Source organism: Meleagris gallopavo, chromosome 6, assembly GCF_000146605.3.
Source record: "Meleagris gallopavo isolate NT-WF06-2002-E0010 breed Aviagen turkey brand Nicholas breeding stock chromosome 6, Turkey_5.1, whole genome shotgun sequence".
NCBI classification, from domain to species: Eukaryota; Metazoa; Chordata; class Aves; order Galliformes; family Phasianidae; genus Meleagris; species Meleagris gallopavo.
Window position 1 is genome coordinate 47,446,451 of NC_015016.2, and position 27,662 is coordinate 47,474,112.

The following is a 27,662-nucleotide window of genomic DNA, read 5'->3' on the forward strand; positions in this document are numbered from 1 at the left end:
CCCCAGAAAAAACCCAAACCCTTATCAAGTTCCTGATCCTTTTCAGCAAGAGCTGAAATGCTCCAACCTTTGAACAGCCTAAGAACCCAACAACCAGCAGCTCTCAGCAAAAAAATGGCAGAGATGTCCAAGTGCCACAAATTAGTGCATTTTGTAAGTATCCATAAAGAAGCATTCAACTTCCTTTTTGAAAAAGCAGTGCATGACATACACATGCTAAAAAGAAGGACTGCACTTCGATGGTCTGTCAGAAAAGCCTCCACTATAACCACTAAATTCTTTTAATTCTGCTTAAACTGATTTACTGTGGAGGATCCCACCCAGCAACAAAACAAAACAGCCAGAACTTCAAACACATGGACAAAGGGAGGGAAGATTTAGGCTCTGGGAAAAAAGAAACATGCTGGACAGAGACAAGGGGGCACAGTGGGCAGTGTGAGCATATCCCAGTCTAGTTTTAACTTCCTAACAGTGGCCAGAAAGGCGGTACCCTTAACCCACCATTGTCATGTATTCTCATATCCAAAGCAGAAAGTCAACAAGCTCTGTAAAGGCAATTCTGGGGAGAATGGAAGAGAACTTAGGTACTCTTCCTTCTCGTGAAGTCTGTCTTTGTGGGAAGAAAGCACAGCCTCCTGACTCTCACTGGCCATTCCATCATTTATATATGCTCGATCTTTGCAAACTTTTCACCTCAAATAGAGCTATTACTTCTAAAAAATGACATTGAAACCCCAAGATTTCGTCTGTTTCAAACAGAAAGCTACAAGAAGGAAGAGTAACAAATGACAGTGAGAAATATCTCCTGACTAACATTATTTTACCTTACAGCATAGATACAGACAAGCCTTGGGAGAAGCTAGCATCAAACTGGAACTGAGAAAACAATGCAGAGCTTGAATTGCGTGAGGCTACCTATAAGGGGACCCCTACGTATAGCTAATTTCTGCAGGTCCCAGGAAAGAGACTTCAGTAAGATATTATAAAAGACAGCAGGCGTCACGTACCATTGAGTACTGAGGTACAATCCCGTTGGCATCTCCATGATAAATATACACTGCTCCTACGTAGTTATCCTCCTTAGGTGCCCCGATGGCAACATCTGTAAAACAATGCATACGACAAACATTCCACCTCTGTGCAGAGGGATAATACCCCCATCTCTTGTGATGACAACCTGCAGCAACACCAGCTTAGCCGTAATGGAACAACACACCCTGAGTGGCCTGGAAGAAATAAATTCAGGCGTACAGAGAGCAGGTCAGTCTTCAGGTCAGCCCTTAATATGTGCTGCCAAAAGTAAGGCACCAGCACCAACGGCTTCGCTCTCATCTATTGTTATCAAATACAACCAGACGCCAAGGACTTCAGCAGGCACATCCTGAGCAAGCACCCTGTCCTCAGCATGAGCCCAGGGAGGAGTTCAGCAACACCACCAGCCCCACTGACATCTCTCGGGAAAAAGCACCAACCTGGGAACCCATCATCATCGATATCACCAAGGGCAGCAATGCTCTCCCCGAAGTGTGCGTTGTAGGCACCATCACCAGCCAGGACGAGCTGCTCATCCAGCACACCCTAGCAAACAGGAAATAAAGCAGGCTCAGGGGAACCCTGCCACAGGAAGCAACAGGGCAGAGCTGTGGGATGACTATCGCCCTCATCGCCAAGGGGTTCCCTTTCAGGGTAGCTCAGCTGGGTGCTAAAAATGGAAAGGGTTAAGAATAAAACCAAAAAACAGAGAGCAGGCAAATGATAAGATAAAAACAAAAAGCTAAGTTAACTCGATGATAAATCTAAATGATGTGACTATATGCAGTCACACACAAACTGAGTTCATGAAGATTTCAGGCACCTAAAATGTAACAGCTCAGATTTTGCTCCACTGGCAGACTTCATCTGAGGAGTAAAAACCTCCATCCAGGCTTACTCAGCTAAACCTCAGTGAATTAAAGAGAATTCTTCCTTAGGCAGAGAACAGTTGGGCAACTGGATTTGAAAACTTTTCAAGTATTGGATGGAAGGATTAAAGCAAACTCCCCAAAAAGCTTTCTGAATTGAAGAACAAGGAAAAAGCTTTAATGCAATAAAGAGACAGAAAACATCAGAATAAATCAACTTTGTGTTCATATGCCATCAGAAGCCTTATATGGATCTGGTATTTCTTGCCACCCACTTTCTGGTCAGATACATAAGCCTCAGTTTTTTGCAGTCCTCCCTCAAGGGGAAAGGAACATTTCCACAAGAAAACAAGATTTAGTTACACAATCCAGCTCCGTATCCACCTCAAGGGTTGTTGGCTTTTGTTTTGTTTTGTTTTTGCTTCCTTTGTGAATGAGGGTAAACTGCCCTCCGGAAAATGTAATATAATCTTCTTCTTGGCTGCAGGGAGTTGCTGACTTTAAGAAAATCCCTCATAATGAAATTGAAACACAAGAGAAGAGACATTTGGGCCCATATGTGCAATTCATCTCTCTGCAGTCCTCGTAAGAAAGGGGAAAATCTAAGTATGCTATACCCAGCATCACTATGCATGCTTGTAGTACAACGCAGTGTTCTCCGATTCACTGCAACGAACTCTTAAGCACTGGTGCCTGCAGGATGAAACTGCAAGCTTTAATGACCACATCCCAAAAGAAAGTCCACAGTCCTGCGAGCCACTACTCCTTCAAGTAGTTCTTATTGAAGGAGCCTTATTATTTAACTTTTAGCTTTTATAAACTGAATCCAGGAATGCTCTCACTGTTAGCAAGAAATATGAGGTATAAATTGGCTCAGCATTAGGGACTTATTCTGTTGGATGGTCTAGCAGCCATACTGTAATATATAGGCTGGACAACCTGGGGAATCAAACTGAAAAAGTAAAGCCCATTTAAAGGAGAAGCACTAGCACAAAATAAAACTACAAAGACAATTCTCAAGTCTCTCAAATGTTTTCTATAGACTTGCAGTGACTGCTGTGTCTTGCACAAACTCTAGAGTTGTTAAAATTCTGTTGAAGCAAGTAAATTTAGTTTTAGCATGTAACAATTTCCCCTCTGAGACAGCAGGTTTTGGATCTGAATGTTACTTGTGCAATAAGTAAGCATTCATTGTTTTCCTATAAATAGAACATAATAATGATGTTGTTTTAGTGACAGAAGTTCAGACATTTCCAAAACTGCTGTTGGTACACGAGAAATCCAACAGTATCAGCTGATAAGACCTTCCCACCACAGGCGGGATGGGTGTGAAGATAACATGAATTCAGTCTCTGCCCTCCTCACGTAAGGAATCCTAAATTCCCAGCCATTTTTATTCCCATTTGTAGGTCCCAATGACCACCCAAAAGACAAAGTAAAACTCAGTCAAAGCAGCTGACTTCACTTGGTTTTGGCACAGAAATCACATACAGCCACAAGTGCCGCAAAGTTTCAACATAAAACCAGAAACTTTCCCAGACCTCCTTGAAAGATTCACAACTCTGTGATGAATGTGGGCTGGTCTCTGGGAAACCATGATACCAGATGAGTTTTCCATGACTGCATGTTACGGAGTTTCAGCATGCGGAGCTGGAGGGGACATCAGCTTTACCCTGCCCGGACCCACACCCTTAAGATCCCTTACCAAGTAATTCCTGGACATACTCACGTTTCCTCTGTTGATATAGACTGTGACTTGACCCTCATCTCTGATCTCAGAAAACATAGGTGCTCCGACCAGCAGGTCTGACAACCCGTCAGAATTCAGATCAACTGCACATAAGGAGGAGCCAAAGTAAGAGCCCATCTGTAACCAAGCCGAGTCACAACAAAGCATTCAGTATCTGCCCACACACAGGAGGAAATCATTTAGGCGTGTTTTTTGTTTGTTTTTTTTTTATTTCTTATTTTTTATTTTAATTTCAAATGATGACCTGCTGCTTTATCACTCACAAATACTCCTACAGAGAAACCCTAGGGGATACTTAGGGAATAATTGGCAAGAATTTAACACTTTACTGTAACAGTGCATCATCTTGCATACTCTACCAGGAAAATACACTTTTTTTTTTTTTAAAAAAAACTTTGGCATGTATTTAAATGAGACACCATAGCCTGGCTTCGCTGGTCAAATGCTTAAAACCAGCAACAGGGTGAAATAAGTTTCCTAAACAAAGACCCTACTAGTGATCACTCACACCTAGTACTACACTTCCTGAAGTGCTGAACTTTCCACACAACAAATCTTCTAGGAAAAAAAAAATTAAGAAAAAAAAAAGAAAGAAAAAAAGGAAAAAAAAAAGGAGAAAAGCCAATGAAAAGAGGCATCTGAAATTACCACTCATTTCTGGAATATTTCCCCCTGCTCTGCTTAAATCAGTCACCTTCAATTAGCAGCACTGGCTGTGGGTTTTGCTTATAGCCTTCTCTCTCACATATAGACAAGGTGAGTTGACATGTCAATAAACTGTCATTAAAAAATTTTCAGAGAAAACAAGTCACTTTCTATCTCTAATTATTCTTGCTTGATAAAACTAATTTGCTTAAGTTTTAAGAAATTCATTACTTTCATTACATCACTTTCAATACAGGTGAATACGAAATGCTAACAATCCTCCAACCAGAACCAACACTGTGAATTTAAAAGCACACAAAATGGAAACCAAAAGCAAGAATGATACTCTGCTCTTATTTCATCCACTTCTGCTAAGGTACCACAAGGCATACTCTGTGAGATCAGCTAAATAACACTCACTAAATTAAAAGCAACTTCTGAAGGAAAATTAAAAAGATATCACTTTATATTTGAACTTGAGAGCTGTTAACGTACCAGGGAAAACTGAGGTTACAAAAATAATTACTTAGATTAAAAAGAATGCAGTTCTTCTATATTCTCATGTTCATCACTGTGGATCCCTGACCCCACAGCCTTCACATCTGATAGTTCTTGAGGCATAAGCCAGAGCTACTGGGCACAACAGGAGATAGGCAGCAGCAACTCTACTCCTTACAGTCTGAGATTTAAAAGCTGCTACACGTATATAATGGGGTGAGTTAAGGATAGAGTTTCAGTTTGTAAGTCAGATTTCTGTGTTTGAGGGGTTTAGGGTCAGACCTCAAACCTAATTTGATTCCAGCTATTTTCTAGTTTAAGTTCCCTTGTGGATTTTTTGTTTATTTTTATTTTAATCCACTAAGGTTTTTAAACAAATTTCTCATGGGTAAGGAGTGAAACTTACGCAAAGCATTTCACTATGTGTTTAGACAGTTTTCAGGGGAAGGCTATTATTTACTTAACTGCAATGTGGTACGTCTGCAATGTGGGTGAGTTCAGTGCTGTGAGAACCTGACGTTTGTACACTTAACATCTGTAACAAGACACTGCCTTTTCTTTCTTCCTCTCTGCATCTGATTTCCCTCTTCAGCCTCCCACAGGAAAAAAAAAAAAGAAAAAAAAAAGGGAAAGAAGAAACTGCCCGCTGTTAAAGTCTGTCCAACAGGAATGCCAGAACAATGAACTTTCACACCAGTGGGAAGGACGCAGCATTTGGTGAGAGCTTTTTTCCAACCGTTGTTCAGTGCTCAGCACCAAGCACGGCTGGTTATATCTCAGTCACAAAACAGAAAAGGTGATTTAAGATGGGCTGCTCTTAAAATACAATTTTCATTTTGATTTTACAGAATTTGTAGCAAACATGCTACTGGGAAATAAGGCGATGACAGCATAGAAGTACTTGAAGGACGTAAATACTTGATAAGTTAAGAATAATACCATTAAACTCAAAAAGGAAAGTTTTGGCTGAGACCTAGAAACTTCCTGATAGCTCTGTTTATTTGGCTGAGGAATAGTTCTCCAGGAGCAGATCCTTAGGGACATTTAAAAGTTAAAAGGGATAAAAATGAACAGGAAGCAATCAAGCACAGGAGATGCCCTCAATGAACTGGGTGAGCTTTTCCTTTCAAGATGCCAGCAATTCTGCTACAGTATAGAGAAAGACAAACTTTGGAGACTCTTAAACACAAGTTTCAGCATCCACCCACATATCATTGCAGTTTTTACCTATTCCAGGCATGCCTTTGAAGACTGCAAAAGTGTTTCAGCGGGGAAAAAAATAAAATGAAACATGCCAATACTTCTAACTTGATATAGCCAAATGCTTGAGATCTTTCCAGAAGGTCTTTCCAGAGCAAGACACCACCAGCAACCTTTTCTTCTGTTTTCCTCTCATCTCAGGAGAATACAGACAACTCCAGGTAAAGGGTATCTTGTCCTCAGTATATTATTCCCAAATAAACCAACCTATCTGTTTTTACCTACAGCTAGACGTACTAGTTTCTGCTTCATTCTCCATGTGACACATCTCCAGCAAACCCCCAGGGAAGAGTGCAGGCTGTTTCCTACTCAAACATCACACTGCACAGGGCAGCTGGATCTCACTAGCATTCACTACATTTCTAAGGAAGAGCAGAGAGCACTAATACTAATAGCAATACTCAAGACAGATTAATGGCAGATACGGGGAAAATCAATGGCTCTTTGAAGTCATGAAACAGCTCCTCCACACAACAGCATAATTTTCATGTCTCTGTCATGTCTCACTGGGGCAGAGAAAAACAGTGTGTGGCTTTGTGCAATAAACCGAGTTCCAGGCTACCCAGAGCCACTGGTAACATCCAGTCAGAGGAAATCTCTCCCTCTGGGCTGTGCCACGCCTGAGAAAGCAAAAGCAAAAGCTGCCGCTACATTTGTGTGAGGCTAAAGAAACAAGTACAATTTTCAGCAAGACGCTCAATTTCAGTCCCATGGTCATTGAACAGACATTGTAGTCACCACCATTACACAAAAAAGGGAATACACTTGGTCTGTACAGACTTACGTGTTCGGGAAGGATGAGGAGAAACAGCATTTGCTTGAAAACTCATGAAGCCGTGAATAGAAAGTGATGCTCTGAGATGATCCTGCCATTATTTCCCCTTCCTCCACCCTCACATGATAGCATACAAATATAAAAGCTCACCTTTTTTCCTGAAGCCTGAAAGATTTTTACTAAAGAGCCTGATCGTCTGTCTGTTCTGAAAATATAAACCTGAAAAGTAAAAGAAGAAAAAGGTTAACCAATACTAAAATACAGGCACATAATAGTACATCACTGATGCTTTCTCAGTGTATGTGCATCATGATCATAACCATGGCTACCACCAAGATCCAATTTCTAGACTACATATTACTCATTCTTCTTTTAAAAGGCAAACTATTGACTTCTCCACTTTCCTGAGGAATCAGAGGCCACCTTTCATGAGAGATGCTTGAACAGCTTTTTTGTGAGTACACACGTATGTGCACACATGAGTATTTAAAAGCACCCCATAAAGGAACACTCCATGTCACAAACAAGATACATCTGTAGACTACTAGGGAACGAGCAGGGCAAAGTGTTGAGAAGGCATGAGGCTGTTCCCCTTCTCCTGCCAAGCCTTCCCTTCCCCAGCATGTACATCACTGCAAAATCCCAGCAGGACCACTCAGTGCATTTGCACTGCTTTGCCTGAAAGGATACGTAAACCAAAAATTCTCAAACACATTCCACTTGTTGCTCATTTTTGTAGAAGAAACTGCTTAACCAGGAACTCTTAGGGATAAAAGTATTAATACAAGTCCAATCTTAAATCTTTTACCAAAAAAATTAAGACCCAGAACACACAGCTTGTAGGAAGGGATTCCCTTTAGCAGAAAGGCTGGCTTAGTCAGCATTTGAGACTCCTCCAGCAGTGGACAGGCCGTTTCCCAACAGGTGCTTAGGATGTGTTTGGGATAGAGGACTTCCTATTTCCAAGGCCATGCAGCAGAGCCAAGCACTTGACATATTTGAATATGTGGTGAATTATTAGTAGGTGATGAGACAAGAGAGTTCAAAGCCATTCTCGATTGAGAACACAGCATGCATTTACTGCAGATAGTTACTCTAGATATAAAGAACTCCCCAATTTTTGCAGCAGCAAGTACATGGTGCCAGGTGCCACATCTCCAAACCCAGTTTTACTAATGACACTCCCAGTACCATTTGGGAAATGACTCTATCCCACTAAGTGTCTTGGCTTCCTCCTCAATGGAAAGGGTGTGACAATGGTAATCACTTTCTCTCGGAAAAGTGGCAAGGATTAGCTCATTAAAGAGTGTGGAAAGCACAACAGGACTGCTCAGTATAATGTTCTGTATTCAACACCTCTTAGTGCCGCCCTCATCATTTGTTCCTGCTACCCATACCCCATGCAAAGGATAGTAACAGAAGCCCCTGCAACCAGAGCAACAGTCATTAACCTACAGAGCCGCTGCTTCCTCATCTCATGTTAGCAGCTGGGTTTTTAGCCTCTTCTTTGTACAGAATTTAAATGTTTCTCCACTGAGATGGAAGGAAAATGCACTGGAGCCATTGCAACAAAACACCCAGGATAAGGAAACCATGGCTTTCCTGTGAACGTCTCCTCAACAGTAACTTAACTGCTACTATATCCCCTATGTCCTAGGCATACCAGATAAGATGTATGTACCAAATTCATCCTCTACTTTATTTCATTTTCCCTGTTTTTTCTGCTACTCTCAGGACGCTGCTACTGCCAAAAACAGTCTGTCTAAGCTTAGGGATAGTGTTCCTGTTAATGGACACCTCCCACTCCTTATTGTTACAGCTCAGCTACTGTTGATGCCCCTATGGAACAGGAGGGAAGAAGATGGAAAGACAGGACATCTCTGCTGAAACACATGGTGGCAGTAAGCCCCCAAAGGACTTCAAAGAAAGAGTGGGGAAAGCTGACCCTTTGCATCCCTCCCTCCCTTTCTCTACTCTTTCTCTTCCACCTTTGGTTCACAAGTGTCAGCAGGGTCACAGCACAGCCTCACCCTGCTCCCTACAGCAGCCACAGGAATTGCAGGCACAACACCTCCTGACCACTCACATGCTTTGAGATTGTACATATGTATACCTACAGGAAAACCTTTTTATTTTTTGTTTTGCAAGAGCCTGTCACCAAGATTTCTGAATACAGCTGGCAGAAACCAATACACTAACCTGCTAAAGAGACATCAAAAAGGCTAGTGAATGGCATTTAATGCTATCATAGGTGCTATCCTGAAGAAAATATGGAACCAATCAGAATGCACAGCACTATCAAACATATGAAGAAAGCAAGAAGAGGACAAAGACTCTTCCAAGTTCTCATTTCTGAGCAAGGTTTAAGTGATGTCTATGCATTAGAAATCCTAAACACAAGTGGTGTGAAAGAAATGCTGCCAGCATCTCATTAACATAACTATTTAAAGGATTGAGTGGGAGAGAAAGGGAGGGAGGAGGGATGTTAAGCATCAGAGGACACAGGTGGAGAAAATTTGCTGACCATCAAACTACCTCACCTCTTCCTCGAACAGTGTTCCAAAACTACTCTGTAGGCAAAAATCTCCTGGCTTCTCTGACACGTGGGAACTGTGCCAATACCACTCTGTTTGCCCAGTTAAATCCGACCACATTATTATTGGGACAAAAAGCCACACCTTTCCGATGCCTCCATCCTGGGGAGCTCCTCCCACAACATCCGTGGTAGTTGGCTGAGAGAAATGGCCTGCTGTCACCGCATATCCTGAGTGGGAGAGGAGAGGATAAAGATAAATAACAAAAAAAGAGAAAAAAAAAAGAGCAAAAGGAAAAAGACTGAGAAACAGCTGAGTAATCTCGAATGTCCTCAACAGGATTCATTGCTACACTTGAACTGTATCTCACAGCATTACAAAAACATTTTGTGTAGAATACACCAATATTCAGTTCCAGAGCACAAGGCAACAGGAAATGGCAGTACAGCCTCTGGTACTGTGACAAAAGTCAACAGAAAAAAAGATGTAGGTACTGTCAGCAAAAACATGGCAGAAGCGCATGCAAAGCAGTTGCAGAGAACAGTTTGAAAACTGTGAATCTCAAAAGGAAAAGAACCAGGAGCATGTAGACAGAGGAAAGGGAACAAGGGGAGCACATCACTGCAGGGAAGCATCACAGTCCTTCATCAGCCAGACAGAAGTCTCCTCCTTTAGTTAAAATGACTGCTCAGAAAAAGTCAGGAAAATTACATACATGCTTTTTTGGTGGAGAGGAGAGCAGAGGCCAGTAGACAAAAAGGTCAGAAAAGTTAATGGCTTGAGAAGATTTCTGTTTATGTAAGAGTAAAAAAGGGAGAATAGATCAAAGAGCGTATCTGACAGGAGAACAGAGATTTTATCTAATCTGTTACATTAAAATGATATATAATAGCCAAAGAAGAGTGAAGTGCTTTCCTTCTAAGGCTTTCTTGCATTTGACTTGATCTTCTTCTGTAAATTATGAGGCTCTTGTCTGCATTGTAAACATGATAATTCATGTCTATCAGTGACAAAACCTATGTACGTGTACACACGCTCCCCATTTAGTTATCTCCAAGCAGCATCTTCCAAGTGGTACTTTTTTTTTTTGATAGGCTCTGAACTGTGTTGCTCAGCTAATCCACTCTCACAGCAAGCACAGAGAGCTGCTTACCGAGGTATGTGTAACGCCTGGCTATCACAGCATCATCGTTCAGCTTGTAATATGTGTTGTCAGTGAGATTCAGTACTTTGACTGTTCCTGTCCAGTAATAAGATCCTGGTGCTCCCATGATGACCAGCTCCTGCAGTAGGAAAAACAGCAGGATAGAAAAAGAATGAGGGAAAAAATAAGCAGTAATCAAAATTGAACAAGAATTTCTGCTTTATGCACTAATGGGAAAGGGTACAAGATATTAAATAAAACACTAATTATAAGCTTATTTATAAGAACCTGCATTCCGCAAGCACATATATCTTTATTTTCAAAAATAGAGATCACTGCACATGTTCTGGAAACATTAAGACTCCTTTTCTTTGGCTTACTTTTGCTCGGTTGCATTGCAACTTCAATAAAAGGCAATTACAAACCATCAGACTTGCCCCTGCTAACACAAAACCACTTATCCATCTGCTGACATTCCCAGCTCCCCTCCAGAAGACCCAAAGTCTTAAGCAAGGCTAGAGAAGGTGCAGTGATGACACTGCAGATATTTAAACAGTAGCATTGACAGAGAAGGTGAGGAAAGCAAAATAAGGTGAGCTTCAAGTTGAACCCCACACCATGAAATTGCTGGCCGAGTGACAAAGAATGCAACACTTGATGTTTTGGCTGCATTGGTCCAGGAAGAGAAGGAGCAGGGCTTGTTAATCAGCCCACTATAAGCAGCAGACATCTCTAAAGGAAATTAACTGGTTGAAAACAGTGCTTCCAGTTCAATGCCTTCCTGTTCAAGTTCATCCAAACTGAACTTTTCTAGCTCCTGAGCACTCAACCCTCAGAGCTCTTTCCCACTGAAGGAGAGTATATATAACACTAATATTAGGTTAAAAAAAAAAAAAAAGTTTTCCCCAAACACTTGGAAAACAACATAGATACACCTTGGCAAGACACAGGTTATAAAGAGTAAAAACGTTTTTCTGGTTATTAGAAGAGGCCGGTAAAGAGAAGGAAAAGTTTATCTTTTTCTTTTCCCAGTTACAAATGGGTGAGAAAAGCTTCTTGTTCTGTTTTTCACACATGGAAACCTAGATAGGCATGCGAACTCAAGTCCAGGAATTTCTTGGCTATTTTTGTCACAACAATTTGAAAGCAAAAATTGAATGGATATTTTCTTGAACTGGATTTTAGTTACAGAAGATCACCATCTCACTTGCTGCTGGCAAAATGGTAGACTTCCCCTCCCCCCCTTTTCTAGAACGAAGCAATAACATGAAACATCAGTGTGTGACAAAATTAAGACATGAGATTTGTTTATTTATTTACTTACTGTGCTATAGTCAAAGGGGGATCCTGTTGCTTATAGGGGCAGGGCAACTATTCTTTGTTTTGTGAATTATATCTTCAGTCTGAAAAACCAGACACTATTGACTACCAAATAATTTTATTTAGAAAACAAATGAAGGGAGGAGATGAAAATGCAGGGTGTTCATGTACCAAAGCATCCAGCAACCTCACAGCAAATGTCCACCCCTGGAGAGCAGCAGATGTGGCTTTAAAGACCCACAACAAAGGATTTAGCGAAGCCTGAAGAGCACTAAGCTTAAGAAAGTTCTCCAGCCTCAGAGAAGACTGAAGACAGCTGCTGTGCTCGACTGTTCCCTTCAACACAAACCACGGGTGGACTTGTGGCAAATCAATTCCATGCCCCAGATTCTGGACTGACTGGCTGCTGTTTCAGGGATGTTAAACAAGAGAATTTCCTAATAAACCTAAGGGACAGGACCACATCCTCAGCCAAAGTGCGAGATATGCTCAGCCACAGCTTTTTTCCTTGGGAGCAGCCGTGTCCTTGAGGTCAAGGGATCACTGACCATCAGGAACAACACACACCAGCAGCACTGAAAATATGGTAGCAGCCTGCTTCTTTGACCCAAAAAGCGATTTATCTGCATTTCCTGCTCGGTCTGGAAGCACTGGAGCCATCACAAGGCCCCAGGCAATGAAAGTTCAAAGCTATCTTTTGAACTAGGGAGTAAAGAAGGGTTTAAAGCTTGGGAACAGCAGCAAGCTAGAGAGAACAGAAAAGCCAGGAAACAGCTGCTGCTGTTGAGCATCAAGTTATCAGGCAGAGCCACCGCAGCACCAGCACCTGCCATTCTGGTTTACTTGGACATCAGCTCCTGCCAGAGCAGTGAAGACACTGTTAGTCTGGCTGTATCAACTTGGACAACAACTCTGTAGCCCAGCACATGCTTAGTTAGGAGTGAATGTATACTGGACAGGACAGCAACAAGGACCCTGATGTACAATAGTTGTGTGTTTGCTGTTTTTGTTTTTTAAACCTTGAAACATTTCAAAAAATTTCAACACACACATAAGGGAATCAATTCATCTTTGCCTTAACTAAAACATGGTTGATAAGACTGCTGTCTGGCAAAGAATACAATCCAGTATTTGTAACAGCTCTGGATGCTTTTTTTTTTTTAAGCCACGTTTTTTTTAAATGAAGAACTGAAGCATAACTGGAAAAAAAAAGTGTTTCCTACCCTACGTCTATGTGTATGTGTGTACATTTATGTATTCATAAATGATCACAGAATCACAGAATGTCAGGGATTGGAAGAAACTTTGAAAGACCATCTTGTCCAATCCCCCTGCCAGAGCAGGAGCACCAAGATTAGTCACACAGGAATGCATCAGGCAGGCTTTGAATGTCTCCAGAGAAAGAGACCCCACAACCTCTCTGGGCAGCTTGCTCCAGTGCTCTGTTACCCACAGATGAACATACAGCCACATGTACGCATGTTCAAACAAACCCTTCCAGGGAAAATTGTTTTAGGTCACCAATGAAAGAAAATAGTTAGCATTATTATACAGAAATATTTTGGTGTAGGCTTTGAAATGGACATAGCAAAAATATTCCCCGAGGTTAACTTTCAGAGTTTATTCATTCATGCTTGTTCACCGACCTGTCAAGACAATTTCACTTACATTATGAAGCACTGGATGGACAGGCAGACAGACAGACAGCATGGAGGCAGGAGAGTGTTTCCTGTGTTACTGCAATTAGGCTTGAATGATGGCTGCATTTGAAGGCTCCCTTCCCTGGCGCACACGTCAGGAGAGCCCACTCACAAACCTAATTCCCACCTCTCAGTACTTCTGCTCACCTCGGTGAAGAAGCCTGCGATCCCCGCCTGGCATGAGCCATGCTCCTCCCCGTACTTCTTCTTATACTCTGGGCAAAAGAAGGAAAGAACTGTTGTCAGTCTGTGGTCACGCAGGCAACAAGGATGCTACCCCACCTCTGCACAGTGGGCACATCCCACCTGAGTTTCTGCACCAACCTACACGCAGCCTGGATGCTGCTAAGGGTGGGATGGGGTACTACACAAGTATCACTGGTGGAGAGATGCTTTGGGACACTGGAGTAAGGGAGACAACAACAAAAACATCTACAAAAACTCACACTTCTACTTAAAAAAAAAAAATACACTAAGATCAAGGCTTGGAGGGGAAGAAATCATGTTCCACCTGGCAGGTTGTGTTTTTTTTTTTTCCTGAGCACTGCATTCAAATATTTACCATAATGAGTGCACAGTTTCAGTGTATTGCCACTTCTTGCATGTTACAGTATGTTCCAAAGGATAAAAAAAGCTCCAGGAGAAAGAGTAATTCAGGCTCTAAGCATTCCCTCTGTAGCCTGGAAATTTTTTTTCCCCTTACAATGTTGTCAAGCATTATTAACTCATTCCTAAGTCATAAAAAAAAAAAAGCATGGAATCAGTGAGCAAATGATCTCTTTGGAACAAGTTCAAAAATGAATTAGTTATAAACTGCTGCCTTCTCACTGCTTCTTTAGTCTACATACATATATATATATATATATATATACACACACACACATATATATATATGCATATACATAACCTGTAACAGGTAATTATATCTTCTTATATATAAATATATAAACATTATATCCTTAAGATCTTAAGAAGATACATATACTGATATAAATAAAAAGTATATATTATACTGCACTGTATGTTTTGTAATATATAAATACATTACTAGATATATAACTATACATTATGTATATGAAAGAGAGAGAGAAAGAGTTGCTACTTACTGCATTTAATCAATACCTGTATTTAATTTTTATAAAAACAAACGAAGAAAAATTAACAAAATTCCCTTCCTGCAATCCTGAGGAAGTTCAGATCCTCAGGGATCTGCAGAAGTTGCACAGGCACTTGGGGAAGCACAGCAGGACAGTGCATGGCAGACCCCAATGCCCACCACAGCTGCCCCAGGCAGATACAAGGACTGCCAGAGCAGCTGTGTCCGCAAACACACACCTTTCCCAGCAGAAATGTGCACCACAGAGCACCAGAAAATGAATTCACCCTACTTTCTCTTGGCTGTTCAGACAGCACCAAGGCTCATGACTGCTGGCTGCTCACATATAGTTTCTTACTTAGTCAGGCACAAGTCCAACTTGTAAAATACTTGTTTGTAGACACGAAAATACTTAAAATTAAGACTGATGAGGGTATGAGGTTTCTCCATTTTGCATTTGCTGAGAAATAGTTGCTGATTATTCTGAAGGTGATGCTTTCCCCATAGCTGAGTTTCCAGCCTCACATGGGATGCACTGCAGCAAGCAAGCCCTGTATTTGCCCAAATCAGGCACTTTTTCTTCTACCTGACACGCTGAGGTACAAAACAGATCCTGCTTCTTCCTGAATTCACACTGAAGCTGTGGTATGTCCCAGCTGTTGGTAACCCAAGCTCAACCCTACTTCTGGATCCCCCTGACTGTGAACCTTGGCAAGAGGTGCACCCAGTGCAGAGCTCTAGGCCTCAACCAGCACTGCAGCTGAGCCACACTGACTGACTGACGGGCTGAAAGTGGTGCATTTCTCTATAAAAACAGTATCAGGCTTGGCTCACAGCTTCTTTATGCATCTCCTTCAATCAGTTAATCAATCAAATTTGCTTTAAAACAAAAGGGGGAAATTGCCATAGATTATATCAAGCAAATAATTGCACAGAATGGCTGGCTCAACACAGGATCAAAGAAATAAAACTTCTTTCTTGGGATTTTTTCAATTTTTTCATATTTCTCCTTCTTTTACAAACAGGCTTTGCAACACTTCTTCCCAGTCCATCCTTCCTCAGCTATTTGACCAAGCTTTGATTACACAGTGCCCAGGTTGTGCTTTACATCACAGCCTCCACAGCACAAACAAAAGCCTCAAACACAACTGCAACTCCCTCAGAGACTGGAATTTGGCCATATGCAAGCCCTGAACGTCCTCCAAACCATAACTCCATGTAACTCAAGCCAACAGAAGGCTTTCTCTGCAAACACTTGTGGTAAGTGGCCCAGCTCACACAAGGGTCCCTTGAATTTAGCTGCAAATACAAATCAAGAGGATGTAAAACTACAGGAGACAACAGAAGAAACGGTAGCAGCTTCAGCCATACAACACAGCTATTCAAGGTTGGCGGATGAGCCCAGAATTTTATCCAGCTGTGTGCAACAAACGTGTGAGATCACATCATTTCTTGAGATAAACTGTTTTCCTCCTCATAAAATAACACACAAATTAAACTACTACTCTTATCGTGTCAAAAAGTTTACTGAACGTATTAGTATCGTTTTATAATAGCACAATTTTTCCTACTTTACAAAAGAAACCAAATTCAGATCTAGGAGTAACTTGAAAACCCAACACCCTCACATCAGAGAACACAACACAGCTGATTTTCATCAGCAACATACATGTTAGAAAAAAATGAATAGAAACACACATTCTTGTTTTCATTGTCAGGCACTGAAAAAAAAAAAAATCACTTTCAAATGAACTGAATGGTGACTGGCTGTAATAACACATTACAAATGGGAAAGATTTGATGGTTTAAATAGTTGTCCACAGAAGCTCACACTTAACAGACAGCATGGCTTTCTCCACGGTTTTCAGGGCTATCTGTAGTGTTCTGTTTTTAAGTCATTTACGTTGCCAATTCTAGCTGCTCAAACTAACGGCCATAGATGTCACTTATATATATATATAACAACTAGTTATACTGTGGTTGTAATAGCAGATAGCAGACAGAGACTGCAGCATTTCAAGTAAATGCTGAATCTGGATATAACCCCAGCCAAAGAGCAGGACCCAGCACTTGGTCTTACAGAACTTAATGACAGTTTGCAAGGGATATCTGAAGCACAGGGCCCCAAACACATCAGATACTAAGGCTATTTGAGCATTTGAAACTCCACTGAAGTAGAGTGCAGACCAAAATCATGTTTCAAGAGGATGCCAACAAAGGCAGTCCTTCATATGGGGGATAGTAGCCCAGTCTGGTCAGACACCATGCTCTTGGACTCTGGCAAAATCCTTCCAGCAGAAAACCCACTCCTCTCTTCATCCTACCTCACTGTTAACAGTATCTGGATATCCCCACAAGCAGTTCTCCTTCTCACTCATGCAGTCAGGGCCACAGTCCAGAGCAGCTCCTCATGTCCTGGCTGGTCATATATCAGCCCCTCAGACTTCAATGCCCTCACAGAGCCAGCCTGCCCCTCCCAGTCACCAGATGAGCCCAAAGAGCATAAAAAACAAGACTGCTTCTACCTCTCTTTCACCTCAGTGGTGTCACAGCTGTGATACTTGTCACTCACATCATCATTCATTCATTAAAGCCACCAGCCAGCAGGAAACTGTGCAAATATGCATCAGCACACAGCCTTTGCACACCTGAATAGCAGCATTTGCATGAGGTTTAAATATTGCATGCAGTGAACTCGGTAGTTTCCATATAGCTGCAAGCAATAACAACTGCTGCCATGAACAAAACTTTTGTCTTTATGCTACTTTATTGTTCTCACATCTGCCCACAGACCACTGTACACCCCTGATTATGCAGACCACAAGCCACTACATTAGCTGCTGTGGCAATGGTTGATAGCAAAACAGTTAAGATGAGGCTGAGCCTGAGAGATGTGGTTGCTTCTGTGATTTTGAATAACTGCTTAAAAAAGGGAAGAAAAAAAAAAAAGGGAGGGTAATGTTTTATAGTCAGAATGATTTTAGTTTATGAAATCAGTAAGGCTGACTAAGTATTTGGACAAAATAATCCACAAGAAGGATGAGAAGGATGATGTGTGATGACTACAAAGACAAATGCCTCTTCTCTGAGCAAATCCAAGTCTATAAGCAAACTTCAGTACCATAACACAGCACGAGCTTCACTGTGCAATAACATCCTTCATCTACCATCTTCTCAGATAGAATTAAAATGGGCAATTGAAATACACTGTCATTTGCACTGAGAGCCTCTTTTTCCCCCATCTTTCTGTGTTTCATTACAGCGGGAAGAAAAAGCAGTAATTTTTTTGACCTAGCATTGTGGTATTGGGTTTGCACCACACCACAGGGATGTTTTGATGCCTCCCAGAAAACCAAGTGTGGTCTGGCAAACTTGCTCATCCCTTTGGAGGGCAGGCACGTAAGGATGTGCTGTTCCCCTTATTTACTAACCACATGCCTACCAGCTTTCCGAGCATCCATCACCAGCTCCTACCACAGGACTTGAAAACCACCCCAGCTCTCTCCATACAGCTGGGCTACCTTTCACCCTGGAAGCAGCCACACTTCTTCATTGTAAAATGAATGCATCAGGACAATGAAGACACAGCTACAGAAAAAAGTAAACAAGTGAAAGCTGTGCTTGGAAGACCATGGCTCCGTACCCCAGCTATACCTCAAAGGACATCCAGCTCATATAAACCAGATTAGCTCCTACTCAGAAAGACTCCATTTAACTATTAGGCCTGCTGCTGTTCTCATTAGCAATCAATTGCTTCCAGACTTCTGTCAGCCACTTCAGGGAAACTGGACAAGAATAAGATGGATTGAGACCATCGCATTGTTGCACCATTACCATCCAGTCAGGAAACTTCCATTTCCTCTTCGTCTTTAGTTATACAGCCTGTTTTACATGGAAGGAAAACATACTGCACGCATTAAGGATGCCTGTACAGCGGTCAGATTCCTCTCCCCTTCTGGCACAAGACTTCTGTTACACAAGCTAATAATCCTTCTTGAGGTGTGCACACACAAATGTATGGCAACTGATGTGCACTCAGCTGGCCTGCACGCTTTGCCAGTTGGCAAGAGCCAGCTCTAGTTGTGGATCAGACAGCCATGTTATCCTCTCACCAGGTTTATCACCTTAGATGCACCAGTTACAGGCTTCAGCTTTAGGGGCCCGTTGGAAGCATTATGCACTGCATTTATTGTTCCTATGAAACCCCCCAGCTTCTCCCCCTCAGACTGTTTCTCTCAGAGGAGGTGAGTTTTTTCTCATTCCAGAAAGCAAAGGATTGCTGCAAGATGAGTGGATCGTGGCTGATCTCAAACAACGAACTCATCTGTGTGCTGTAACATGGCTATCACCCACACTGGGGATCAGGCTTGTTTCGTTGAAACCTAAAAGTTCCAGGAGCAAACAAGCACAGCCATCCCTTGTAACACTTTGCAATTTCACGTCTGACAATGGCAGATGGGGGGGAAGAAGGATAAATCAGTCCCAAAACTCCGATTTTCATTCTAGCATGAACTGAAGCTAAGCCAACATTGTACTGCACCAGCCCTGCCAATTTTCCACTGGCTGCTTTGCATACACTAGGCCCACACACTTCTATTTTCTAGCAATTCCTGGCAAATATCCTGTCAGATTAGCAGCCGCTTTACTCTCAAGACATGACGCACAGAAAAACACAAGCAGTTCGTCTCCTCCAGAAACCACCTCCCTGCAACAGCTTCAGACAAGCAGTTTTTAAAGCAAACAGAGTGATGACAAAGGCCCGGAGGAAACCCTGGCAGCGTCTCCATGCGTGCGTGTTGATCACCACAGCTCACACTGGACTATGTGAACCACATTGCCTCACCGTGAAGCACAAGCTCAGTTTTGCTGACAGGAATGAAGAAGAAAGAGCAAATACAATGGGACAGCACTCACAACAGGAAGGCTTACACAGTTCACTTGTACTCTGTCACAGAACCAGCTGGAGTGGCTGGTTCAAGAGACTCAAAACCTCTCACATTCCAAATAATGAATAATTTCTGGGCTGGTAAACTTGTAATATACAACTGCGTGCTGCTTCCAAGCAGACATATGCATTCAAGACAAAAATCTCACTGGTTTGCAGTGAAAACAAATAAATAAAATCAGAGGTTTTGCCCATAACAAACCATGCTGTACGTCGGCCTCCAGACCCTGTGCTTACACAGGCTCCTAAAGACATCCTAAAGAATGATGCCCAGGACAGAAAAGAAAAACCTCAAGATAGTCTTTTCCCCACTGCCACTTTGGGAGCTGAGAAACCTTAGGAGATCTCTTATCTTCTTTCTAACAGCATTCCTACGCCCCTGCTTTAGTTAATTGCTTTTGGCTGAGGTGATGCTGTCTTCTGAAGTCTTAAGGAAAGGAAACACGATACCAAAATTTCAAATGTATCAGAAAACTGGAAAATTATGATGTTGACACTTGGGATTTACAGTGAAAACAACAGGGACACAGGCCCATTGTTCAAGGTGCTGGAGTCTTTTTTTGCCATGCCCTCCTAAATCTAGATCTTTAGAATATCCAAATGCTTTACAGAACCCAAAGTGCAGCAGCAGTTATATTAAGCTGCCACAGAAGTGAATGAATCAAGTATTAAGCAAGCTTTCCCCCCTCTAGTCCTGTGATAAACCAAAATAAAAAACTGAAAATATTTCCATAAGCAAATTGATTCCCAATTAGTATTCCCAATTTAATCTGTGCTACAGCTAAGCACGAGTGACCTGTATCTACTGATAATTCATACACAGGAAAGAGAACCATAGCCTCCAAATACAGTTCTGCTCCTCTAGCAGACTCTAATCATGCACAGCAAGTCTCAGGATTTGTTCAGTTGCTGTGCTGCTCTCCCACCTCCATGCAAAACCCCAGCTAAGCCTCAAGACTGTATGTTACAGGGAGAAATATAAAATAAAATAAAAACAATCTTAGCAGTGAGGGCTAAAGTGGATGGTCTTGGAAACAAACAGAAAACACAGAAGCTAAAAAACGAGAGACCAGAGATAGAGACAAGCCCTGCTCCCATCCCTCCATCCTTACCTTCATAGCAGGGCAGGAGCTTCTTCCCACTGGGCTGCAGGTTGGGGGGAATGATGTTGCAGAAGCCATGGGGCAGAATGTATTCTGTCTCATAGTAGATGTTTTTCCAGCGGTGCGCACAGGCCTAAACAGATCATACCACACGTGTTACTGACCCAGAGCTGCAGGAGAGCCCTCTGACCAAGGCAGAGCATGCAGAGTAAGATCAACAAAGGCTAAACCGGCCTCACTAGAACATAGTGCTCAGGATAAATGCCACACAGAGACACGCTGCTTCACACTTTCCCAGAGGCTAGCTTGCTCCTAAAAAGTAACACTGCATCGCTACCAGACAAGCCACAAGTTGCCTTATGCACAAGGATTAATCAGAATCAAAAGAAATGAGATGTGAAACAGCAATGGTTTTGAACTTATGCACATGGTGAGCCACGTCCCCAGCTGGTTTAAGCTAAGAACATTAGTGTAGATGCATCAATTTGTATCACTTAAGCATTGGTCTCATGAGCACAGAAGCAAGCTCTCTGCTACAAATCATCTCCTTAGCATGCTTTCAACTTTTCCTGGAAACTTTGCACCAGTCTTGCTATCTCAGAGAAGCCTGCAACAGCCACCTTCACAAGCCCCACATTTTACCCTATCATTCCCAGATGGGACATCTTCTTCCCTTCTCCTCATTCTACACCACCTTCCTGCCTCAACACCTCAGAGCTGTTTATGTTGCCCATAGAAACATCTCAGTATTTAAAGGGAACATCTCCCCTACAAGGACAGGCTGAGAGCTGGAGCTGTTTAGCTTGGAGAAAAAGTCTCCGGGGAGATACGATAGCAGCCTTTCAATATCTAAAGCAGAGCTACAGGAAATAAGGGGACAGACTCCTTAGCAGGGTCCGTTGTGATAGGATAAGGGGAAAATAGTTTCAAAGTAAAAAAGGAGAGATTTAGACTGGATATAAGGAAGAAGTTTTTTTACAATAAGAGTAGTGGGGCATTGGAACAGGCTACCCACAGGTGTGGTGGATGCCCTGTGTCTGGAACAATTCAAGGTCAGGCTGGAAAGGTCTCTGAGGACTTTGGTCTAGCTGTAGGTGTTCCTGTTCACTGCAGGAGAGTTGAAGACCTTTAGGGGTCCTTTTCAGCTGAAACAATTTTATGATTCTATGACAAATTAAAAAAATAATAATAATAATCCACAGATTGCCACCCATCACGCAAAGGATGCTTATAGTGCACTTGGCTTGACAGACAAATGCGTGTCAGCAGCCCAGCACAGATCAGCTTCAGGGACTCAGCTTATGACTTTAATCCCCCATGCACCATTCATTCAAAATTCAACAGCAGCAGAAGTAACACTCATTCTCTGAGTAACAAGGAAGTAGTTTCTCTTATGACTGATGAGTACCATGAGCACAAATACGCACAGGCACGTTCTTTCTGAAGACAGTACCATAAAGACACATACCAATAAAGCTGGCGTTAAGTCAACCTCAACTCCAGATACTAACTCAAATGAAAAATGATAAAGAATATATATATTTTTTTTAATTATGGAAAGATAAATAAAGCATGATGATATTGTAAATTCCCCGACATTTTATCTTTTGAAAACTGTCAGAGGCTTGCATAAATTTACCTACTAATCTCTCCCAGAGGAGCACAAATGACAGAGAGACAGGGTGAGCAGCAGCGTTTCATCACAAGCAGCAGGCTTTGCTCAGGAGCAATCAGGAGTGAAGTGCAGAGGCCAAGAAAGAGAATAATATAAGGAGAAGGAAAAAAAATAAAGGAAAGCAGCCACTACATAAAAGTACACTCAAAAATCAAGGTGAGACTGTGGATGTGTCTTAGTAATTGAGTGCTATCCCCTAATCAGCTTGGGGTTTTTTGTTTGTTTTTGAGGGGGGGAGTTGTCTGATTTTTGTTTGTGGGCTTTATTTATTTATTTTTGGTGATATTTTCTGCGTTTTTGTTTTCAATAATGAAAATTTCTCCATACCCTCAGTCTTGCACATACTCAAGCATAATGCAATTAACTACTGGTAAGCCTGAGTCTGCTGACGGCTCTCCCCACTCTCCCCCAAGACCACAGTTGCAGAATTTGATATTTTCCCAATGGATTGGAGTTCAGTATCTCCTCTTCTCCCAAAAATTCACTTCTGTGCAGCCAGGCAACCAGCACATTTGTCTCCCTGCCATGGCAAAACTTGTCTGCATTTGCTTCTGGTTCTCTTGCCTTTATTTGCTTGGATTACAATGCATGATCCTTGCATGTCTCAGCATTGCTGAGTGAAGGTGATGCACTATCAAAAGCAGTTAAAGCCTTCCTCCTTTGGTTGCACATGTCTGAAAAGGCTTTGGGAACAGAGATGAGTCACTCAAATTTGATGTGGAACACAGGAGAAAGGATGCGAATTCCTGAGGCAAAATAAAATCTTGCTGGACCAAGCATGCAGAGGTCTCTAATGTTAGCAGACATTGCATCACTGTGATATAGCAGACGGACCACTTCAGAACAGCAAATGTTTTTTGCTTTCTTGAGGACTGAATGCCAGTCATAGGCTTTGCATCATAGAAAAAGTAATGTGAGACCAAGACTTCTCTTCAGAGGCTGAATCCTGAAGTTAGAGTCCAGACAGGGGACTTTTTAAGTGTACCACTATCAGACTATTCTGCTTTGCTCTTCACTACGAAGGCTTTGGCACAGTGATGGGTTCCCCTCCCTCACCCCTTCCTTTGCAAGCTTATCACTAAATGTGCCAGTAAGTCAGCTGCTTAAAGTGAAAAACGGCAACACATGATAAAAAGCAGAGTAACAACAGATGTGGCAGGTATTTCCAAAGAGCAAGATTAAAGCATGTTGGCTTATCTCCAAATCATAATGCACCGTCCTCAGCTCCTCTCCCAACAAAAGCAAAAGAAGGAATTTTGCCATTTCGGTTTGGGAAGAGCCAGCAATCTCAGCTGTATTATTGTAGCACTTTGATTAACGCAAATACTGACTGACTATAACCCAGGACAGGAAGCCACTAGACTACAAACTTTATTTTTTTTTAGATAATCTTAGTTCTTCCTCTTTTAAGTCTTCATTATCAGTTTGAAACTCTGTTTCAGTAATATCCTGGCACATGATGGGCTCAGACATAATCCACATTACCTAACACTAGCCAAGCCTCTTGCACACTCCTAACCTTCCTCTTTCCACTGAAGTTGTTATTTCCATCTGAAGAAGGGGTATTTGATTTGGTGAAACTGGTAAGGCAAAGCCACTAGGCAATCTCAAAGCAAAAGGAGCAACTACAACCCACAGTTACACTGTGGAACTATATGCTCTAACATAGGGCATTAAGAGCACGAAGAGTTCACATGGGTTTAAAAAGAAATGCTCATATTTATGAAACTAACAAAAGAATCCAGGGCTATTGAACACAAAAATATTGCAATTACAAGATCTTTTGGGAAAGTACATTCTCAACCACCTTCCTGGGCAGCCCATTCCAGTACCCGACCTCTCTTTTGGAGAATTTTTCCTAATATCCAACTTGAATCTCTCCTGGCACAACTTGAAGCCATTCCCCTTAGCCCTATTGCTAGTTACGTGGAAAAAGAGACCGACCCCCAGTTCACCACAACCTCCTGTCAGGTAGTTGTAGAGAGCTGTAAGTTCTCCTTTCAAAACACAGACTTCCTACTGCTGGGAAGACACTGGGGCTAGGTAGCCTAATAGTTCCTCAACTTTAAAAAGTTCTGTTTTGAGTGAGCAGCCAGCCCTAGCTCTGGCAATTGCCTGGCTTTTTCATATACTTCCCTCTCCTCTGCTGCTTTTGCTTACCTTCTGAAAATGACAGAAGAATTTGTCTAGCTCTGGCCAATGACTGGAAGATGACAAGAATTACGTGTCTTGGAACCACGCAATGATTTGTGTTGGAAAGGTGCTTTAAAGATCATCCAGCTCCACACCCCACTGCTGTGGGTAGAGACACCTTTCATTGGGTTGCTCAAAGCCACATCCAACCTGACCTTGAACACTTCCAACACAGAATCATAGCATGAGGCTGGTTTGCCTGGATCAGAACACATTACTCCTCAGTCACCAAGCAGACTTCTTCCAAGCATACATATTGGGTTATCCCTTGAAAACACACATTGCTTACACACTCTTCTAGTTGGAATGCACTCATTTTGTGCTCTGCTGTTTAATGTATTTTATTTATCCCATTCTGCTTTTCCCTTTTCTTCTACAGTTGAACATAGTTAAAATTTTCAACTAAGGTAATGAACCAGCTAGCCTCTAAAACACTAGCAAGCTGTGCATCAGAGACAATCAGATAAAATACCACTGCACTATCACAGAAAGGTAGAAAACCCACCTGCTCCCCTATAGGAGGTCACCATGCAAGGACTCGTGGTGCTAAAGTGTCTCATCACATATTAAATAAAATGCCTTCACATTAAGCAGCTTTCTCCACTTGACTGAGCAGGTGGTCAGTGGAGAAGGTGCTGTACAAGAGCTCCTGTTGCTAGGTTTGAGACTCATGGGTGCCAACACACCAGTGCGATTCCCTGCCTCACTGGAAAGATGGGGTCACGCTGCAAATTTCCAACTCAAAAAGTAGCGTTTAGCATTAGATTGTTATTAGGGGTACTGTGACATCAGTCTGAAATTTGCCAGCCACACATTATGCACAACATTTCATAAAAAAATTTCTTATTCACTTAATATTCCTTCAAAAGCTCCCAGGGTAGATGGAGCTCAACAGCAGATGCAAACACAGGCAAATGTTGACCATAATATACCCATAAATTTTAAAAAGATATTTGTCCAGTTCTTAAGATTTTTTTTCCAGTACAGGAAATGCTTTGCAGAAATAAGTTCCACATCCTAAGGACCACATCTGCTCTCCTTGACCTTTTGTGTGGTAACCATATCAAAGAGAACAAGGCCACCCACACACAACTAATTCATCTTCACTTTCAATGCTTCCGCCTCATTAATGGAAAATACATATACATAAAGACAAAATATTTCCCTGAAGTCTCATCTTACATTTTTCATGGTGAGTTCTGATATGTAATGCATATGCTTGTGGAAAATGAATGCATACATAAACAGAGACAACCTACAAGAAGAGCAAAACAGCAGATACCTCACAGACAAAGTTCTATTTATTCTGTTTGAAGATTTAATCCCCCAGATTTGGGAGGAAGCCCTTAAGTGACACAAGTCAGGTGTGATCGCTTTGAAGTCATTCATCTACAAATAAAACTTTTTGGCTGGAGCTCATTTTCCTTCTGCTTGAAGGAAGGGAATACAGAATTTGCTGCCCATAAAGCTGGACTCCATCAGTCACTACCAAACACATTAATTCTGACGTATTTAGCATTAAAGTCAGACAGCAGCGATGATTTTAATGAGATCAAAGAGAAGAGTGGACCTACCAGCACACTTCCACCAGCCTTAGGCTGTCTAGCCAGGCTCACGCCCATCCATTCATCGTCTCTGTCTTCTTTACAAGTCTTTCCACAGAGCATGCCCCGAGAATTGCCTACAGGAGGAAAAGAATGGCAGCAAGGCAGGAAGACATAAGCATCTAGAAAGAAATCTCTCGGAAAAATGGTTGCCATCAAACATCTGCCTGTCAGTACTTTTCCTTTCCCTTTCATCCCAATTACTATTTCTTGTAAGCACTACTCAGGGTGGTGCTCCCAATGTCACCAGACACCATCCATAGCAGAGGACAGACTCTATTCCAAACAGCCAGCAGCTATTGCAATATGCCCACAGCTTTACTTGAATAAACCATCCAAGTGAAGTTAGTGGAATACACGTGCAATTGCTTCCAGAATGCAATCAAAGCAAAAATATCCTGGAAAATGAGATCTGGAATTTTTTTTTTAAATGAGGTCTACATTTTTAGTCCCAATTGGCAGTATGCGTGTGAATCCACTAAAGATGCTTTATACTGTTGTAGATGGACAAGTCAAACAGCTAAAGTACTACTGTAATCTATCCAAGCTTCATAAAAACAAATCCTATTTAACTCAAACATGAAAAGATTTACAAAACGATACTAACATAGTTTTAATTATAGGTGGAGAATTAAATAACGTTAATCACGTGACCAAGAAAATGGAAACGTTTAATGACTTCAATTTCTCCATCAGAATCCAGCAGAAGGTTTTCTATGAGAGTTTTGGGAATAGGCTGATTCTGACAGTATGTCTGAGAAAAGAGTCAATCCTGACTACGTAAATAGTGTACAAGTAGGACTCACTTAGAGAAAGCTGGGACCTCTTTAAGGCTGGCAGGACTGTTAGCCACATGGGGTGCTTTGTGCTCCCCTCAAAGTATCACTGCTACCCACCTCGACCCATATCCAGCTCTGTGCATCTTCTGTCAGGATTGGTGTGGACTCGACACTTAAATACTGCTCCTGGGGACTGAATAGAGGTGCTGTATCTAGAGTCTGCCTTGGGAGCTCCAACCAAGACCCTGGAAACCAAACACAAAGTAACAAGTCACTAATTGCATGAAAGAAATAAGAAATAACAAACAACATCAAGGTTCACATTGCCAGGGATTCCTCAGCTAAAGCAGTTTTTCCAGAAGCTTTGTAAAATGGTAACGTTGATTCACAAACTGAAAACAACACCGAAAGTACAAGCATTTATTTTTATTTTTTTTTTGCTAGTGAAGCCATGAAAGCCATGAATACTTTAATAAATTAAATTTCTATTAGGATTGTAACACTTGTAGAGCAATTCCTTTTCTCACCCCAGATAGCACTTAGGAAAGTATTAAGACAAATAACAGCAGCCCCATCTATTTTTCCTCAGTTTTAACTACATCTCTATTGGCATTAAAAAAACAAAAGACCTAAAATACACAGCCCTGAGAGGAAAAAACCTGAACCTGAATGTTTCCAGCCAGCTAAAGATTAATGACTGCTTAGAAAGTTGAGGCACTCTATTAGCAGAAGATTTTATG

At 41.8% G+C, this 27,662-nt stretch overlaps 1 protein-coding gene across 1 annotated transcript in view; it reads right to left on the reverse strand.

The window, feature by feature from the left end:
* ITGA9 (integrin subunit alpha 9) overlaps positions 1-27,184 on the reverse strand; it is a 207,864-nt gene extending 180,680 nt beyond the window's left edge. Inside the window, exons 1-10 of the mRNA XM_019616789.2 lie at positions 27,040-27,184; positions 26,114-26,220; positions 20,681-20,804; positions 13,675-13,742; positions 10,517-10,646; positions 9,508-9,593; positions 6,980-7,048; positions 3,631-3,768; positions 1,473-1,578; positions 1,008-1,102 (exon numbers count right to left, since the gene is read on the reverse strand). Of these exons, the coding sequence (XP_019472334.2) occupies positions 1,008-1,102; positions 1,473-1,578; positions 3,631-3,768; positions 6,980-7,048; positions 9,508-9,593; positions 10,517-10,646; positions 13,675-13,742; positions 20,681-20,804; positions 26,114-26,220; positions 27,040-27,049 (933 nt within the window). The 5' untranslated portion in view covers positions 27,050-27,184. The remainder of the gene's footprint in view (positions 1-1,007; positions 1,103-1,472; positions 1,579-3,630; positions 3,769-6,979; positions 7,049-9,507; positions 9,594-10,516; positions 10,647-13,674; positions 13,743-20,680; positions 20,805-26,113; positions 26,221-27,039) is intronic.
* Positions 27,185-27,662: the final 478 nt, after the last annotated feature.